Raw genomic sequence first — 20,160 nt, 5'->3', positions numbered from 1 at the left:
AGCACTCACCAAATGTGAATTTATATCTTTTCTGCAAATGAGGATTTAGACAGGGCTGATATATGGTTTTTCTCAGAGTTTTATAAAATACCATTGAATAACATCTCCCCATAACTTCTGGAAGAGTGATGGCTGTAGAAATCTGAAGCTGCACAGTAAGTACAGTCAGAAGAGTTACACCGAACATTAGATGCACTGTAATTTAGAAAGATTGATTTTTTTTTTTTTTCAAAATATGTCACACAAATCAAAGGATGCTCTTCACCGATGTCTTGGTTTAAAATCGAACACTGGGGCCAGGTTGGCCTACTTCATGTTGGTCAATGATCCTGCCTCCAATATCTTCCAGGGGGGCTTGGTCAGGTGACACCTATGCCGTGACAACTAATGGCACTGAGTGACATCTCATAGACTAGATGGAACTGCTCCTCACTAGCTTCGGAGGCCTTTGTGGCAGCTGTAAATGTTATTTCCCAGGAGAGAACCCAGAAACCCTGAATAGCGCACACTGATGGGAAGCTGAGATGGTCTTTGTTGTGTTGCCCAGCTTCTCTCGGCAGTAAGAGCCAGGTGGTAGCCTGAAGAAATCCATCCATGAATCTGACCCTCTCACCAGCTGCCAGATCCACCCTCCAGCATATTGACTTCGGACAGCCTACCTCTAAACTGAGAAGCAAATACTTGCCATTTGTTAGCCTCGTGCTTATGATGTGTGCAAAGCCCCATATTCCAGTTTTTAGCAGTGTTGCTGCTTCTTAGCTTTAATTAATTTTTGTCTTATTGTGTTTTGTTTCATTTATTTTTGAGACAGGGTCTTGTGTAAATCAGGCCTGCCTCAAACTTGCTACATAGCTGGGTATCAACTTGAACTCTTGAATCTCCTGTCTCCACCTCCCAAGTTCTGGGATTACAATTATATGTCATCACAGTCAGCTGGTTTACAGTGTTTGTTATAACAAACCTAGACCCAGGGCCTGTGTTGCTTGTGGGGTACCTGTGGCATGCTGTTGTTAGAGTAATACACTGACCCCTAACCAAGCTGGAATGCTCATCCTTCTTTCAGTGTGTGGCTAGGGTGATGATGGAGTAAAGTTGGCTGATGCATTCACCGATGCATGGGTGTTTAAATAAGCCCATCTGCTGCATGGGAGGCTGGTGGACTAGTGTCTATGTGGGATACCTATGGGGAAGAGAAGGCATGAGGAACTGGTTCTCATCCCCATGTACATCTTGGCATTGTGAGTGGCATCTTTGTAGGCAGGCATTGCCCTGCCTGAACATCTTTGTGCTGGAGGCTAGAGGGACATCTGCAGAGCCTTGGAGCACAGAAACCTAGTCTCCTCTTCTTTCCTCTGGCAAACAAGGAAATGTACAAACTAGAGGTAAGGAAGAGAATTCGGGACTGGTGGCATACCCTGGGCCTGCTTTTGTGCATGGCTGTGTCAGGAAGCAAGGTAGGTGGGCTAGGCTTGAGTGGAGCCTGGGCAGAGGGGCAGAGGCAGGACTTTGGGACTGTTTTTTGAGCAACTTTTCAAGCAGAGGAGACGGATTTACCTGTAAACAACTCACGGTCTTGCAAAAGAGATATTTCTCCGGGCTCACTTATGCCACCTTCCTATAAGACCCCTTTAAGGTTGGGGTTGAGTTTAGCTCAGAATACCACTTTCCAGGAGGCTGAGGTCTGCTGATACTATACTTCATGTATGTTCAGGTGAGGAAAGCTTAGACACAGGGTTACCTGTATTGTGCCTTGGCAGGCAGGGCTGTCAGCAGGGGTCATGGCTGGGGTAGACATGGTAGACACTGGAGGAGCCACATACTGCATTGTTGAAAGACCCTAGAATGTAAAAGCAAAGGTTAATAGTTAATAACAAAAGAGAATTTTACACTGGATACAGTCCATCTTCACTAACTTCTTTAAAGGGCCTTGTTTTTTATTCTCTCAGTGAGTCTTATCCATTGCACAGGTGGGTCATTATTACCTTAATCCTACCTCATCTTATGTTTCAGGAGCTCAGGAGCAATGATAAATGACCACTGTGCACCTCAGTATGATGCCTGTAGTGGGAATATTCCATTATTTCCTGAAAGAATGCAAACTTGGCTGGACCATATGTTTTAGAAAAGCCTGTGTGATGCACTGTGGGCTCATGGGTTGACCCACTGTGTGGTGCACTGAACGTCTTTGTAAGCAGAAAGCCCCCATAGAAGCAAATTGTCATATGTATGTTTGGATGGGCACACATGTGCTTGTATGGGCAGGAGGCTGCCTACTGTGATGGAAAGGTAAGGGGACCTTGGCCGCCTGACCAATGGTAACAGAAAAAGAGGCAATTCAAATGGAGAGTGGCAGCATCCTGCCTGGCCCTGGGCTTCCTTTGCAGCCTGGTGTGGACTGCTCTGTCTGGCATCTCTGTGCTGCCAGGTGGTAGCTGGCTGCTGCTTGTTGATTACAGTTGGAAGCGCTGTGCTTTGGTCCCATGCTGCTACACAGTAAGGAAATCCAGTGTCACTCTAATGAGGTTTCTGTCCAGACTCTAGAAAGAAGAAAGACTTTTAATTAGATTGGTAGTAATTGAGCTCCCAAACCACAGAAGCCTCTCTCAGGAGAGCCAGACACAAACGCAATTAAAAGAAGGAAAGGCACCTGAATGGAACTCTCGCTACTCTTAGTCTATTAGTAGCAACAGCTGCCTAATAACTTGAGGTGACAGATACGCATCCTGAAGAACTTAGAGATACACACACTGAAGAGCTTAATGGTGCTTTCCAATAATGTTGGTGATTGATCATAAATGGGAGCATTGCCGTGATTGTAGTTTATAAAGATCTATCAGGGAGCAGTTACTTAGCATAGAGCATGGGGCAGGTTAACCTGTGGCTGTGACGGGTCACTAAACATTGTGGCACATTTTAGCTTAGAAAAGTAGATGTATTTCTTGCCTCGATCAAACTGCAGTTTCAGCTGGGCAGTGGTGGCGCACGCCTTTAATCCCAGCACTTGGGAGGCAGAGGCAGGTGGATTTCTGAGTTCGAGGTTTGGTCTACAGAGTGAGTTCCAGGACAGCCCGAGCTATACAGAGAAACCCTGTCTTGAAAAACAAAAACCAAAACCAAACAAACTGCAGTTTCTTTTGGACTTCAGTCCTGGCTTGGGGATACCCTGGTGCTTTGTCCTATGTCCTTCCACACATAGCTCAGTCTTCCCTTTCATAGTTGCTCAGACTTGCCCATCACACCTTCAGTGGCACCCAACAGATGGGCATCTGAGCACAGGGGCATCTGTGTATCAAACTCTTGCTGCTAATTCCTTCTATGTGGGCTACATTTTCTTTTCCTTAAGGGGCAGTGTTCAGTGCTCATGTGCATTCCCAGCCACTGACTGCACCCCTGTGCTTTTATGCTGGGGAACAGTTTTGAGTGTGTGTTTGTCAGTGAACCCAGCCAGGGCAATTCCAGATACAAGAATTAAAGTTGTCGACTTCTGGGCAGGTTTTCATGAACACTTTCCCTGGAGGGTATTAGTTGCTAGTTTCAGAGTCCTTTAAGTTGGAATTAAAGATTCCTAACTGACTGACATCATTCTCAGTATAACTTGTCACCTTAAACATTTTAATTGAAATTTTTTTCTTATGAGTTACAGGGTGTTTTGTTGTGTTTGCATGTGTATATGTACACCACTTGTATGCCAGAGAGGGCAGAAGAAGGCAGCGGATCCCGTGGAATTGGAGTTACAGTTGGTTGCAAGCTGCTGTGTGGGTTCTGGGAATGGAACCAAAGCCTTTCAGAAGAGAATCCAGAGTCCTTAACCATTGAGTGAACTTTCCAGCCCCATTGCTGACACTGCTGGGTGTGGGCAGCTATGAAAAAAGGGCTAGTGGGAATATTTCATTTAATGAGACTCTTTTAGATGCTATCCTAATCAGTTTTTTGGCAGTGGAATAAACACCTGAAATAATTAACTTATTAAGAGAAAAAAAGTCACCTCACAGTTTTTGAGACCCCAGTCTGTGAGTAGTTGTTTCCATTGGTTTTGGCTTGTAGTGAGGCAGCACATCATGGTGGAAGCTGGTGGCAGGGAAAAACTGCTTACTCATGGCCAGGAAAGGAAAGGGAAGAAGAAGAAGGGGCTGGCATCTTAACCTGTCTGGAAAGTGCATGCTCTACTTCACCTGAGAACCTCCCCATTGACCCATTTTGTACTACCATCTCCCAGTAATACCAAGATGGTGCTTGTGTCTTTTGCATATGGGCCCTTAGGGGAGACTTAGGACACAAAACTCAAATGTAGGAGATGCACAGTACCTGAAGCAAGCCATGGTAATTGTACTCTCCCAAACTCCTGGGTGGTATGTGAACTCCATTCCTGGCTAGATCCTATTTTGGAAATGAAGAACCGGACTTTGAAATGAGAAAGATAGAAGTGTGTCGGGCCCATTGTAAGGTTGTCAGTCCTTTGTTTACTTCTCGTTTGTGTTTACATTAGAGGTGACAAGGGTCTGACATGTTGTCAGCTGGATAGAGAAGAGGAAAGAGCCAAGACCCATGCAGGGATAAAGCAAATACAGTGGCCCACTCAGTCCCTTAATATGGTCAGGAGCTCCATATGACATGCCTCTTTCTGGGGTGGGGGCTGGTATAGAAAGATAAATTGCCAAGCCCTTAGCTAGCATCATTTCTGATGGTAGGCTGGCCTGGTTTTAATTTTCTTCTTTATATTGTGCTGTCCTTTGTAAGTGCTCTGTAATAAATGTGTATTACTTCAGAATAAATAGAAAAGCTTGACTCCGGGGAAATGTTACTGGCATAGATTTGGGAGTGCCTGGCGCATTCTAATTTCCATACACAAACGTAGATCCCCAAAGTCAGATTTGTACATGAATAATTATATCGTGGCTTCTTTTGTGAAGCACGTAAGCCATATTTACGTCACCTGTTTCTTTTTGATTTTTAAGGATGAGAAGAATCAAGTTTTAACCACCAACATTTGGCTACAAATGGTGAGTTCAGATATACTTACCCGCCTGTTCTTGCCCCCTGTGCATGTGCTCAAACGACATGGACAGAAGTTCCTAGGAGAGCCGAGGCTGGTGCTCTGACCCTGCCAGCTGAGAGTGCTGGAGGACTGCATGTAGATGTCATGTTTATAGAATGGAACCAAGGATGAGAGCCTGACACCAGCATGACTCTATGCTTGCTTGTATTGTACTGCTGGATTATCTCAGGACATTTTAAAACATTGCATGCCAGAGAAATAATGAGATGCAGGACCACATCTAGAGATCGATGCTTGTGTTATTGCTGCCCCCCAGCTCATAAGCACCTCTCCTGTTGTCTTCATGCTTGAGAGCTGCATGTTTGAAAGGAACCGAGGGAGACTTAACCAGGGTGTCCACACTCTATGCTGTGGACTGAGATTTTTCAAAGAGTCTTGAAAGCATACAGAGGATAAGCATCCAAGGTTTGAAAGTTCACAATCAGAAAATGCCCTGAAGCACAAAACATTTTGATCATCAGAGTGACATTAAAAATGTTTCGTAGTTTGAGGGCTTTTGGCATTTAGAATTTTCAGATTGGGGATGTTTATTTGGAACAATCTATGCAAACTACTCCAAAATCCCCAATTCCCCCAAACCCAAAAACACTTTGGCTGCTAGCATTTTGCAACAACAACAAAAAAGAGATATTCATCTTGTATTTTATTCTTAAATTTTTATTTGACATTCAGATTTCTAATCTAAATCATTGAATTGTAATATATATCAGTTCTATCAAATTGTAAATATTAGAATCTGAGTTTCAAACTGTCAGTCTCTAATTTAGGTGGAGTTTTGAATGCCACTGTAATTTTGTGCACATATAATTCTTACACAGCCCCCTCTGTCTCTCATCTATTTTACATCTACTCCTTTCCTCTCTGTGTCTTTCTTTCTTGCCCTCTCCTGCCCCTTTCTTTTCCTCCTTCTTCCTCTTCTTTTAGGTTCTTTCTTTTCACTTCCTTCCCCCCCCCCTTTTTTCATGTTAAGACAGGGCATTGTTATGTAGTTCAGGGTGGCTTTGAATTCCTAATCCCGGGCTCTGTGAGTATAGTCAAACATTACCATGAGTGCTGGTGCACTTGCATATCTTGTGAATCTTTAGAATTAGGGTTTTGTCCTATTGTAAAATGTTATATTTGAAACTCCATTACTTAGTCTAGATTTCTCTCAAATGTAAATATTTATGTAACATCATTCCTTTAGGCCATGATACATTAAAATAAAATTCTTCTGAACTAATTTAAGGATGCTAGTATTGTTATATAATTCACCAAAGTGATATGGATTACAAAGTTTAAACATTTTCTAATTGGAGATTCTTGTCTATCAAAGACAACACTTTGCTTTCAATTGATTTTTGCATCTATAGGTGACTTTTTATTTCTAGAAATGAGGGACAGATGCAGTCGTGGCCTTTTTTCAACCACTGCCTTATTATAGATGCAGCAGCCTGCAGAGTTGGTAATAAATGGTCTTTGTGCAGCCCTGCTACTCAGTTCCTTAAGCTTCTCTTCAAATGTGCATCAGCTGACAAATTGATTAGTTTCTCCTTTTGTTGTTGTTGTTGAGAGAAAAAACATTAAAGGAATTAACCTCATCTGAGTTTTGGAAATATTTGTCTGGTAATTCATGTAGACCAATACTGTGGATTGGCCCCTTGCTCGGTTCTTGAGTCAGGGGCACAAATATAGGACACTGATAAGTTGAGGTGAGCCCATTTTGTCGTGCAGTGTCAAGAGAAGCAATAGCAGAGGCAGAGCAGATTTCTGGGTGGCCCTTGGAAGTTGAGGCTTCTCAGGAACCCATGGGTAGTTGAGAAGTTAAAGCAGGTGCTAGGGGCATACTTGGGTACAGAAGAGACCTCTCAGTGAGCTATCTGTAACAATAATGTGGAGCTTTGGAGATAGTCCCATGTAGGAGTGAAACAACACAGCCTACTTGCTCATGTGTGCCCTGCTCCTGGCCTCCTTTGTTTATGTCTAGATATGGTGTCTGGGAAGGCTGGATGCATCCTCCAGGGCACTCATTCCACATCTCCTATTCTTGCCTGTTCCAAAGTCAACTTTACCTGGCTGAACAGTGGCCCATCTGCTCAGACCAGGGAGCCCACGTCAGCAAATTCTGGTAGCTCACCTTTCAAAGCAGACTCTGGATCTATGTATTGTTCACCAGCCCATGACTCCCCCTGTTCTCTTTCTGCCTGTCTCATCTCCCTCAGTATAGTCTTACAGCCAGCCTTCTTGTTCTGCCTCTTTTCTTCCCTAGTTGTGTCTGTTCTCAGCACAGCAGCCAGACTGACCTATGTGAAAATGAGTGCCCCACGCTCAGTCCCCTCCCATTATGGGGGCCCTGGTCTCCCAGATAATCTACAGCTGAAGGCAGTGAGAGTCCCTTCCCTACTTACATAGGCTCTCCTACATTCCCTCTGCATTCTTCTTTCTGGCTCCACTCCCTGATGTCTTGATGTTATCCACCCATGTTGGGCAAGAATGACCTGGGATTTTGTCCGTATCTAGAAAGCTGCATGATGGGTTCTCTTGCTTTCTTCTGTTTTCTCCAACACCACCACTTCAGTTGCTCCTTCCCAAACTTTCCTATGCTATATTCAGTCTATTCTGTTTATCGCCCCTCCCTCATCTCTTTTCACTGCTCTGAACAGAAGATCCTGTTAGGCAAATGGTCTCCCACTGAGCTATGTTCCAGCCCCTAATTTTTCCTCTTTGTTGCTCTTTTCTCCCAAGGAATTTCTCACACTCTGATGCACATAGCACCCACTTCTCCCTATGCTCCTGCCTCAAGGTCTCTCTCCCTCTGACTATCAGGTATACTGTGCTGGGCTGAACCTCACTCTACCTCCAGAACCTAGTCTGCTGCCTTACCTTCAATGGGCACTGAGTAACTTTTGTTGAAGGAATGGACAAACCCAAGACTCTACATCGACCTAGGGCAGGGGAGAATAAGTATGATTCACACGAAAGCTGCTCCTTCCGTAACAATGGGATCCTTGAGTTAGCTGAAGTTCTGAGAACTCTGGGAGATGATGGCTGTTTTCCTGGGACCTGCAAGGAACAAAACAAAAACACCAAAAACTCAGGTGTCAACATTTCCCTTTTTCCTTTTTTTCTTTCATTTTTTTTTTTTTTTTTTTTTAATGTATCTGCCTCTGTGGCCTTGATTGGCTAGTTGTTTGCTGTGTTGATTCTCCTGCTTTAACACCCACCCACCCCCACCCCCACACACACACTAATACACACAAGGGCTGGTTTTATACCCCACCATGCCATTCTACAGAGAGAAATATGTGCCATAGACAGGTTGACAGATATCTGTCCCGGTACCCACCTCCCTGGCCCTCAAAAATTGATTGCTTTCCAGCAATGTCTCCGGCATGGAAAGTGGTTTTAAAGGGGGCTGGTTTCCAGGAAAATTGTAACAGGACTATTACCATGCTGAGTTCAGACATTCCATAAAAAAACACCTGTTTTTTGAAGGGTATCACTAGAGACCTTTAGATTTTTTGAACTCTAATTAAGAGTTGCATTTACAGAAATATCTAAAATTTCACTTTTTAAATCCCATTTACTTATTGAACTCACCACTGGGAGTGCCCACTTTGTAGAAGCCATTGACCAGAGCCATAGGAGAGCACTTAGAAGTGTATTAGCCACATTTCCTCCTTTTCCAATCAGGCCGTGCAATTAACTCATTTAAAGAAAGGTTAAGCACTGAGAGATGATAAATGTTTGAGGAGATAGGATGGCTAATTACCCTGATTTGATTATTATACATTGATATATACATGTACTGTATTAGCATACCGTACTTATAAATATGTGCAGTTGTGTGCCAATTGATTTCTAATTAATCACAAAAATAAAAGTGGTCATCATAGCAAATTCTGATGCTTCTCTGGAATATTGTAAGAATGGGTGGAGGTCACAGGTGGGAACAATCCTGTTTTATCAAAATGGAAAACAGAGCGGCCTTACTTCTAAAAGGAAGCTGTGCAATGCTGGCACTGCTGTATGTCCCTGCATTAGTGCAGCCTACCCAGGTAAGCCCTGTTCTAGGCAGCTTATGCCCTTAAGAGATTGAGTGTTGACTCTGGTCTGAAAAGTGATACCTCAGGTGTGGAGGGCTAGGACATTGCTTTCCCTCCTCATTTTCAAAGACTCCCCTCCCCCCAGAATCTTGGATTTAAAACAGTATAAACAGTTACCATTGAAAACCCTTCTCCCTGTGCTCTTGCCTCAACCTGGCATTGCTTTGAGTAAGTCCTGGTTGCAGGGTGGACACTGCGCCTTGCATGTCACCAAGGGCAGGTATGGGAGCTTCCCTGGGACAATTGATAAACAGCCATGCACTGGTTTTTATTTCTGTGTTCCTTGGCCACTCACCTGTCTGGCCTGACCCAGCCTTGATATTACACATGGATAAGAATGAAGCTCAGTATGGAAGGAAGCAGGGCCAGAGTTCTCAGGGGAGCATCAGTGAGGGCAGGAGAAGATGGATTGTCAGGGAATGGCTTTTAGCACTGGGTCTCAGTTCCCAAAGCCTCATTTCACTAAGTTCCATTCTGAAATCTGATACACATAATCTTTTCTCCAGGGTGTTTCTACTCTGCAGTCAATTTTCTGCAAATTATAGATTTTTCAGTCCAGTCAAAATGGCAGAGTCACAAAAGTTTTTTAAAAATTAAATTCTCCTTGACCTACCCCTTGTGGATTTTCTTATCCTTTTTCCCAGCTGTCTTTCATTTCGCATGATTGAGATTATTCCAACAGCCTGAAGAATACTGAGTTGCTGATTTCTGAGATGCTCTTCCTATCCTGGGGGGAGCTGGTGGGAGATTCCTTCTGCAGAGGTTTTATCATTTGGGGAGACTGTTAGACATCTTTGATCTAATGTGTGTGAGGATATGACAGAGGACATTTTGGCTCCTACAGAAACACTGGAACCTTCCAGATGTACACACTTTCTTTTTAAAACCCTCCTTTTCTTTTTTAGAACATCAGCCATTTTGCCTTTGGATTTGATCATCTTTCAGTACTTACTCGCTATTTTTAGACTCTAATTCTAATTATAGTAATAATAGCATTCACATCACAGATTATTAGATTGTAAACCATAATTAGTTCTAAACTGCTTCCTTTTTAATTTTCTGCATTTATTATCTGTGGAGCAGAAATACCACACATTATGTTTACACATTAGCAAGCAGTAAGCTGCTGGAGGCTGGACTGCAGCTGTGACCAGGTGAGAGACACTGGGCATCACAGAGACAGAAAAATGTCAGCAGGAAAAGTGGGGGGAAGGGACTCACACTCTTCCTTTGAGTCAAAATACTTGATCAGATGAATTTTTACCCAAATTGGGTGATTTTTTTTTTCTGACACCAATTACATGATGTCATTTTTAATACCTACAGCAAATCTCTAACCCAGCTGGATATCCATTTAATTTGGTTTTGATATGTCCGTCTTGAGTTAAGAATCCACAAGCTCAAGGTCTGTATCCTAGGAGGCTGTTCTTCCATTAGAAACATGTTACAAATATGTTGCCCTGGATACCCATACCCATCACATTGCTTCTAACCCAGGGGTTTTACAGCCTTGGCTATCAGGTACACATTTACTGTTCTTTGCTCTAAAGGATGTCGCTCAGAACCAGGTGTGGAAGAAGCACCAGGGCAGGAGTGGAGAGAGGAGTTACCCTGATCCTCGGGACTTGCCACACTCCTGTGCACTCGTGTGTGTGCATTCACCTGGAGATTCACTGAGCCTTGTACAGAAGTTTGTCTCCCTCAGTCTCCAACCCTGTCTCTCAACTCTGGACTTGAGGGTGGGATGGAGTTTCTCATCCCCCACTCTCTAATCAGGCAGTTTGTCCTTATGGAGTCTGGCTTTCTTCCTGAAACTGTGAGAGGAGGTCCAACCCCAAAGCTGCTACATTAGCATAAACTCAGACGCGGTCCAAAGGATGATTTTAGCAAAAGATATTCCTGTCACTCAGTTGCAAGAGTTTAAGGAGCTCTATACAAAGAAAACCAAATATATTTCTCATTACATTGCAATATATTTTGAAAGGAAACAAAACTATATTTGTTCTAAAAGATTTCTACTTTTTGAAAATTTCATGCATTAGTATTGCGTATTTATATCATTTCTAACTCTCCCTCTTCCAACTTTTCCTGTGTCCTTATCCACTCCTCTTCAAATTACTGACGTCTTATACTTTAATTATTACAAAGACACAGAGATACCAAAGAGACGAGTGAAGGAGAGAGGGCAAGCATGCGCAAATATGAGCCTTACGAGGTTCCATTTATTGTTGCTCCTATGTGTGTGTGTGTGTTTAGGGATGGCCACAGGAGATTAGGTAACCCATCTGGTGTCTGGAGAAGATTGACTTTTCTCTCACTGGAATGGGGCTTTGTGAGATTTCCCCCATCCGTGTTGGCATGTCAATGAGTACTGCAAACATGTCTGCTCCATCTTCAGGTTCCCTGAGCCTTAGATGTATGGATTGTGTTGATATAGGGATTTTGTTGTAGGTGAATCAGTTGGGGTTAGGAACACCACCAACAGTTGTTTTCTGCATTTCTGTAATGATCTCTGTCTGCTTCATAAAGAAGGTTATTTGAGGAGGGATGAGAGCTACACTTATCTGTGAGTATAAGTATTTAGAATGCTACTAGAAAGTGTGCCAGTCCAGACAAGTGGCAGTGGTAGGTTCTTCTTGAGGGTCCACGATCTTACTAGCCATTGGGTAGCTGGCTAGATTTACAGTATCAGGCATGAATTTCCTCCTATTAAATGGGCCTTTAGTCTAATTATCGAGCCTGTGGTTACTCCCAAGATATGAGTGCCACTATTTTACCTTCAGGGCTATCTTGCCTTGCTGGTTATTGTTGAGGTTCCCAGGCTCTAAACCTGGGTAGGACTACTGACTATTTTTAGTCCTTGGTAGTTTTCATAGCACCTTCATATATTTTGAGAACTAGGTATTAAAGAGATGGCTTTCAGGCTGCTTCTAGCTCGATTCTTCTAAGTCCTATGTCCAACCAAAGTGTGTGACATCCTCTGAATTACATTTTACCTTCAAGTTCTGGGAGGCAACCAAGAGCAACATCAATAATCTATATTGTTTTGGCATTCTTGGACTCCTTTGACCAAGCGCGCGCGCGCGCGTGCGCGCGCACACACACACACACACACACACACACGCGCGCACACACACACCAAATTTAAATGAAAGCTTTCTGAAAACTCAAGACATGTTCATAGAGGACCCAGGTGTTGGAATTGTATAAGGGTCTGCACAATGGTACATGACATACTTTCTATATCACTACCTCCCCTTTCCTCTTCACCTTACAACCTGCACACTCTTCATTCTAGGGCTGTTAAGGAATATCTCTGCTGGTTCATTCATGTGATTTCTCAGGGGCTGACATGTTGAAAGGTTGCTAAATGCTATCCATGGAGAGATATGCCTTGGACTCCTATTCCCATAGACCCAAGATCTAAGTGGCAGGAAATGGTTTGAGAACACACATTCATTTCTTCTAAAGCCTGACTACAAAAACCTCACTCTAAATTTTTTCTAGAAAGTTCCCAATAGGTTCCCATGTTGTGTTAGCATTCTCTACGACATCCACCATGCTTTTTACACCATTGTTTGTTCCTCAGGTATTGGAGATGCTGTAACCCTTTACCATGTAGTGTTCTATAAAATGGAAGCATTGTTTTCTAAGTCTATCATTTGTTGCTTGCCTATAAGAACTGCCTGCTTTTGCCCTGCTGCTGAAGGCATGACCCCATTTTATCCTTATTTTATCCAGAGGGGATGTGTACACATAGGAAATTGCAGCTCAGAGAAGATAATTCAGCCTTCTGCTTTCTCACAACAAATCTCACAGTCCAGGTTTATCTGGTTCCAAAGTTTCTTGCAGCCATTCCTCCCTACCAGTTGCTAGGTCAGGTTGTTTTCCACATTAGAGAAAATAGCATGCACAGATCAGTGCCTTCAGAGACTGCATCTGGTCTGTGTTGCTATGGCTGAAGGCTTGTAGTTCAGAGACATTGCTTTAGAAGAACCAATCCTGAGGCATCCCAGAGGCTCATTTACTTGAGGTCTGATGACACAATTGAGTCTTGACTCAATGACCAACTTAAATCCAGAGCAGCCAGAGCTTTCTTCTATGATATCGCATTGACAGATTGGGATTGTGGTGAGGCAGAAGGCACACATGCAGTGTTGAGCAGGCAGAATAGCAGTGATGTCACCTGCCACAAGGCAATGAAGCACCCACAGCTGAGTGTGCCCAGAAGCTAGGGGACGTGGGGAAAGATGGAAGGTGTGAGGCAGCTCTGATATGCTACTTCTAAGTGGTCTTAAGTTTGAGCAACCAGATGATCCCATTCCCTGACTTCCCCACTCATGTCATCAGACTTAGGAGATGGGTTCTTGTCTGCCATGCCAGCATGCCTTCAAGGGTAGTTCTTGGAACCCCATCCCCTATGGGCACAATATTGGTTACCGTGCTTAACTCAGAGCATCATTCCAGGGTTAAGGATAAGATGGAGGTGCTTTGACATGGAAGCAGGGGAGAGAATTGAAGGGGAACATAAAGCCAAGCATATCCAGATGGAGCAGGCTGTCACAAACATGGTCCAGCAAACCACTTGAATGAGCCAGAACTTCCTCAGTGTTCCACTCCCCATAAATCTCATTAGCTGTGGACCTTATAGGACAGATGTTGATGTTCCAGTACTGCTGCTGCATGCTGAGTTAATTTAATACCCTTGTTTGCTGAGGTCCCCAGTTGTGAATGGCGTTGTTCTCTGACTTTAGATTACTCCACTTCTGAAATCGACTTTTAGAACACTGTGGGTCCTCCAGAGGATGGCCAGACATTTGAGAACTGTCCATGGATTTTTGTTGCCAAAATCAGAAGCTGTAGACCCACAACACTCATCTATATATTCCAAATTCAGTAGCTCTGACAATTTGGTTCTTTCCACTTGAGTATTGCTTTATAACTTTACAACAAACACATGTGGTTAGAAAGGAAGTGGAGATTTCTGTACAACTGAAGCATTTCTATGTCTCTTAGCATAAATATGTGGATGAGTTTCAGGGCACAAATGAGAATGTGTTTCATTATGGGGGACACTCTGGTTCCAGATGGAGGTATAGCACTCCAAACCTTTCTAAATCCTGCGAAGTCTGGATCTTTCCACATGAATGTCAATAGCAACACATTAAGTTGGTGGGTCCTTTGCTGCCAAGCCTGAGATGTAGGGCTCATTGCCTGTTGGTAGTGGGAAGACTCTATGGTTATATCTCTGCTATCTTGGCCCTGGGAATGGCTGGAGGTACCTGATTATCAAAGAAAGTACTGTAGGCCTTTGTGGAGTTGAAGATCACTCAGGAGGGCCTGACGCTGAGTTGCTGTATTCATTGCTATACTCATGAGTGCTCCTGAGTCCTCATCCCTATGTCTGTGTTCTGCTGCTGAGGCCCAGGGTTTGAGGTGTCTGCTTGTACTATCAAAAGCACTGTCTATAAGGCAAAATCAAAAATCATATTTAAGTGTACCCTCAGTTTTGAGAGGTTCTGCTTTATGGAAACAAATGGCTGGCATTTCTATAGTTTGGTTTTGATTCCAGTTGCAATAAATGAATTTATTTTTTTTTTCAAAATGCCCTTTCAGGGAAAACTTGGAAAGCAGAACCATTATTCATTTGGCCAGAAGTAACTAGTCCATTGGGGGAGGAGAAGCCTAAGGCTAGAGGTGTGCAGTGAGTTGAAATTGGCTTTAATGCCATCATAGGAACGTGGTCATGGTGACAGCAGGTCCCCAAATGTGATTTGTTATGCTAGTCTGCATCATTTTAGAAGGGATTATTTAATTCCCAGTTTTCTCACACTTTATAGATAACAACTTAGTCATGGAATAATGTCCGAACTCTTTTTGGACTTTGAACTTCCCTAATAATTTCTTACAAGAAATAGAAGTAAACCAGAGAAGAAATTGCCACTAATTCTCTATCTTTGTCAGTCTTGGACAGATCACTATTTGCAGTGGAACATGTCTGAGTACCCCGGAGTGAAGAACGTTCGTTTTCCAGATGGCCAGATTTGGAAACCAGACATTCTCCTCTATAACAGGTAAGCACTTCCTGACAGATGGGAAATGATCTTCACTTGCATGCATGTGGTGATAAAGCATATTTGAGCATTTTACAGAAAAACTGGCTGTGTTATTTTTAATTTGGAACCATTGCTCCTTTTGGGGCTTCCCAGGTGGGCAGATCTCTGGGAGGCTGCTCTGTCCCTCTGCTGGTATTTGCATCTAAGTTCAGGTTGTCTCACCTGCTTCCAGAAATGTTCTATCCAAGGGACTGCACTGTATCCACTATAGATACATAAGATTGCTCCCCGCTTATAGGAATGTAAAACATTCTTAAGGAAGTACCTTTGCTATCTCTGAATGGCAACTATTATAGTACACAGCAGAAGGTGCCAGACAGCTTGTGCATTGAAGATTACAGTTTAGACTTAGGTCCTCATCTGACTTGTTCCCCGTTGTACACTGGGTATCTGTTGCATTTTGGCCAAGATCTGCAAAATGTGCTTCTCAGAGAAGCATGTGCACAGACTGAAGAAGATCTGTAAGAGTCATGTAATATGGATGACAATCATGTTTTTATATTAGGGACAAAAAAATAAAGGGGTTCATTTGTAATTCAAGGAAATGTGATTTGTAGACAGGGTGGCCAAAAAATTAAGTTTTAGGCAGTTTTAAGTTCTAGAAGTGGCGAATTCCTTGTCATGGCCATGTAGACTTAGTAAAGGGAGCTTTGAACATCTCTGTCTTAAACAGGATGATCAATGGAAAAGGGGAAGGTAATAAAAGATCATTGTTTCTTCTTTCCTGTCTTTGGAAAGAGAGGAACCCAGGTGTTCCTGACTCATAGTACTGTGACTGTCCACCACTGCTCAGTGACCCGACTGTCCACCACTGCTCAGTGATCCCTCAGAGAACGTCTAGGGCAGCTGATTTCTTAAACTTGCTATTTCCAAACCCTGAGCAGTTCAGTTTCTTATATTCACATTTAATTGCTTTCTGCCTTTCCCTTGGATGGCTGAATGTGCCTCTAGAAGAAAAGCACCTCCTCGCTTGCTACCATTGTAAGCTTCTTAAAGGAAATACAGATACCTGAGCTACCGGGATGTCCAAGTGCAGAATGATTCTTCCTTTATTGAGTTGTTGAATCAGCTGAACTTTGGGTCATCCATTTCCTAGAGAATGCACTGAAATTCTGGGTCTGCTGTAGAACAGCACCACTGGCCACTGTCTTAAACAGCAGACATATGTGTGCTCATGGTTTTGGAGGATAGATGAGTGGGCTATAGGTGTAGCCAGGCTTGGCTTCTGTATCTTTCTACTGGGATTATAAGTATCAGCCTTCTCACTATGTCTACACTTCGTCCTCTGTGCTATCTGGTATCCTATTGTCTTGCCAGAACACTAGTCTAGTGACTTCCTTAACTTTAAATATTATGCACATGGGTGTGTGTGTGTGTGCACATGTGAGTATGTGTATGTGTGTGTGTGTGTTGAGCTCTTGATATATAATAAAAGCTAGCCTGGAACCTCTGACCTTTTGCTTCTACTTTTTAAGTGCTGGGCTTCGAAGCATACAACACCATGCCTAACTCTTTAATTGACTCTTTTCTGGGTCTGTCTCTAAATGCGGTCACATTTTCATGTACTGGGGTTTAGAATTTAAATGTAAAAACATGTGAAGGAAATTTCTGTAGTACATGCAGGATACCTAGTGGGGTCCTTGGCAAAGGTGGGGGAACATTCAGTGCCAACATTCAGTGGCAGTTGTGTATTTATTTGTGGGAGGAGGATGATGTCACCTATCAATTAAAAATTGCGTTTCTTAGTTCCTGAAAGTATGACTATGTTTTTTAATATAGAATTTTAATAATGAGGCAACGAGAGGAGAGATGGTTTTATGGCTGTGTGTGTGTGTAAGACTATTAGCTCTAAAACATGAAGTGTTTGATGATCTCAAACTTCTGGCTAATTGAGAGTTACTAATTATTCTATATAATTACTTTCAAGGATCATGGATAGAACAGCTTCCACCTGACATATGGCACCAGGATCTAGGAATGTGTCCCCTACAGAACACAAACCATAGTCTAGGATCCTGCTTGCGTGTCCCCATTTAATAGCTTTCCTGTTATTTTCTCCATGTGCTCGTTGATCAGATTGTCACTGTCCCACATGGAGCTGAGAAGGGCCACCTCAATGTTTCCTTTAGTTTTTCTAAGCAATCAATGCTGTTATTTGAATCTGAAATCCCCAATACAGGCTCACAGCTGGTGGTGGGGTTATGGGAAGTTCTGGAAACTTTGGGAAGTGAGTCTAGCTGGAAGAAATATGTCACTGGGAGGGGAGTCCTTCAGGGTATACTATCTCTCATCACTTCCTGCCCACCACTTTTGATTTCTCGTAGCCTGTAGCATGAACATCTGTCTTCTACCAGAAGCTCCTGAAACCATAATGTTCTGTTTTGTCTTTTTGGCCTATACAGCCTTGAAGTAAACCTTCTGAGACAATGAGCCAAAAGAAATAGCTTCTTCCTTAAGTTGTTTCAGGTCTTTTGTCCAGTCCATCAGAAAAGTAACTAATGCAGTGGGACATACAAGTCCTGTGATAAATCAGTTATTAACTATCTTTTATACTCAAAATATAAAATGCACAGATTACAGAGACTTTTATTTAAGCCAGACATAGACTTGTGTCATTTTTCTATTGCTACAATACAAACTACCTTAAACTGAGTGGCTTGAAAAATCTCAGACTCTTATTTCATTATTCTGTGTGATACTTTGTCCTGACCAAACCGATCTGCTTACATGTCTGCTGCATATGGCGTTGGCATACTACAGTTACTGGGGCTGAGAGACACACCCAGTGATGGACACACTTGGGCTGCTGGCAAGGATCACAGCCATGGTTGAGGACCACACCACCTTTGTTTATTCATCAGTCCTTTTACTCAGGTCTAGGTATCCCCAGTTTGATGGCTAGGGGTATTCTAAGAAGTCAGTGGGGGCTGCCATGCATCTAAGACTGAGCACAGAACTCCGATAGCAGTCGCTCACTCTATTACACTGTTCCGAGTAGACAGCAGCTCAGCTTATTCTTGTCCTTTGTCCACAAATCTTCAAATTTGCAGAGTTTTACCCATTTTCCTCTTTTCATGTGTTACAGATATTCTTCTGAGTTCACTATCTTTCTCCCCTTCCTTTATGCTCAAGAGAATGGTCTGATTTCAGTTCCCTTGACTGTTCTCCACAAATTGTCCTTTTATCTTTACCTGTGTAATGTAGCATATGTGCCACTTTCAGTACATACATACATAATACATACATATATACATACATACATACATACATACATACATACATACATACACACATTGCAAAACAGAAGGGCAAAAGATAAAATAAAGGAAAGAAATCATGTTAGCAACCCAGAAAACAAATGAAAGAGTCAAAAAGTCAACACCAGAGACAGCAAGCACAGGCTTGTCTTTGGTAAATTCTTACCTTTAAGTAGTCTATACTGGGTGATTTTTGAGAAAGGTAAGCTTAATACTTTCTGTGTGTTTCAGGCACTCAGACTACTGTTTTTCCCATATACATACTGTGGTTTATCCACACATGGATGGAGGTGTTGGAGTTGTTCCCAAAGAAAGAGGTTAAGATGTCATTCTTGGAGATAATGTTAGAGGATCTGGAGATGTCTTGCAACCATAGTGAATTTCTAGTTCCAGTTTGGTGTCTGAGTCCATGTGTGTAACACTATGGTTTTGAGATCGAATGCATTTTTCCATGATTTAAGAGGCTGGTGGCTCACTGTAAAACAGATATCTCTGCACCATTTCTAGAATGGGCAGATGCATTTTCTTGATGGATGGGGAACCAGGTATGTGCTGCCAGCCAGCTGGACTGCTGTTAGGAGAGGATGGGTGTTAATAAGAGTTCTGCCTGATGCTGATTCCAGTAGTTTCTCCTTCACTTTATTCTCCTTCGCTTGGGGCTGTCAACTGAAAAATTTTTTTGAACACAATCTAGCTCAAAATAAGCTAGACAATCACAGATGCCTTGTCACACTTTCCCCTTTTTTGGGTGGTGTTAAATTAGTTTCTGGTGCTAGTAGTTATTTCCCAAAAGGGAATTCTGTATTGTGATGTAGAAGTGGGCCCTGCAACTGCAAACAAATGTGTCAGCCTCCCTAGAAATCTTCTGCTTTTTTTAATTGCCTACTAAGAGAAAAGTTTAGTAATAATGGGAAATTTTTAATGAGTATATTTAAAGATGTGTTTGATAGCTCTGATTTTGAGAGCAGCACTTGTGGTCAGACATCTCCTTCAGAGACTGTGAGGAGCTAGTTTGTACATCTGTAGGCAAAAATCTCTTCCATTGTCCCTGGGACCCATTAGTTGATGGCAAACTTATAGGGGGATGACTGTGTCTAGCCTGTTAAGGCGCCTCATAGTGCCAACAAATGTCACATCATTGACACAGAATGTTTCCCCCTGTGAGGAGTCTCATATTCTTCTAGAATGAACTGAAGATTGGAATGTCAACGCATGTGGTTTATTAGGAAAATTATACCAAGAAGTCCTAGGTAGGAGGGCAAGCATGATGGGAAAGGGTGGTGAAAGCAGGCATCAGTGTGACAGCTGGGCTGTGCCCACTAGGAGATATCATGTGATCATGTCACATTGCTCTGGGAAACCTAGGACTAGGGCTTATACAAAACTACTAGCTCCCTTGAACTTATTACCAACCTGCCCCAATACATGGACTGGAAAGCCTCTGGAGAGGCAGCTGTCAAGACCTTGGATGTAGGAAATATAGTTGTCAATGTTGTTTTTACAATTCTACCCTAAAGATCCACCCCTACATCACCCAGCATGATTATAGACCTAGACTTGGCTTACAGTGAGGATCACAGCTGCAGAATGAAGCAGTGAATGGCAAGGAACCTTCTTAGGACAGACTTCTTAGAGTAGGCTGGGTG

At 42.8% G+C, this 20,160-nt stretch overlaps 1 protein-coding gene across 1 annotated transcript in view; it reads left to right on the top strand.

The window, feature by feature from the left end:
• The window catches only part of Chrna7 (cholinergic receptor nicotinic alpha 7 subunit), a 111,793-nt gene that overhangs the window by 45,121 nt on the left and 46,512 nt on the right, over positions 1–20,160 (top strand). The window contains exons 3-4 of the mRNA XM_034485640.2: positions 4,956–5,000; positions 15,106–15,215. Coding sequence (XP_034341531.1) covers positions 4,956–5,000; positions 15,106–15,215 — 155 coding nt within the window. The remainder of the gene's footprint in view (positions 1–4,955; positions 5,001–15,105; positions 15,216–20,160) is intronic.

This window comes from Arvicanthis niloticus, chromosome 1 (genome assembly GCF_011762505.2).
Source record: "Arvicanthis niloticus isolate mArvNil1 chromosome 1, mArvNil1.pat.X, whole genome shotgun sequence".
Lineage (NCBI taxonomy): Eukaryota > Metazoa > Chordata > Mammalia > Rodentia > Muridae > Arvicanthis > Arvicanthis niloticus.
This window is presented reverse-complemented; position numbering and strand designations above follow the sequence as displayed.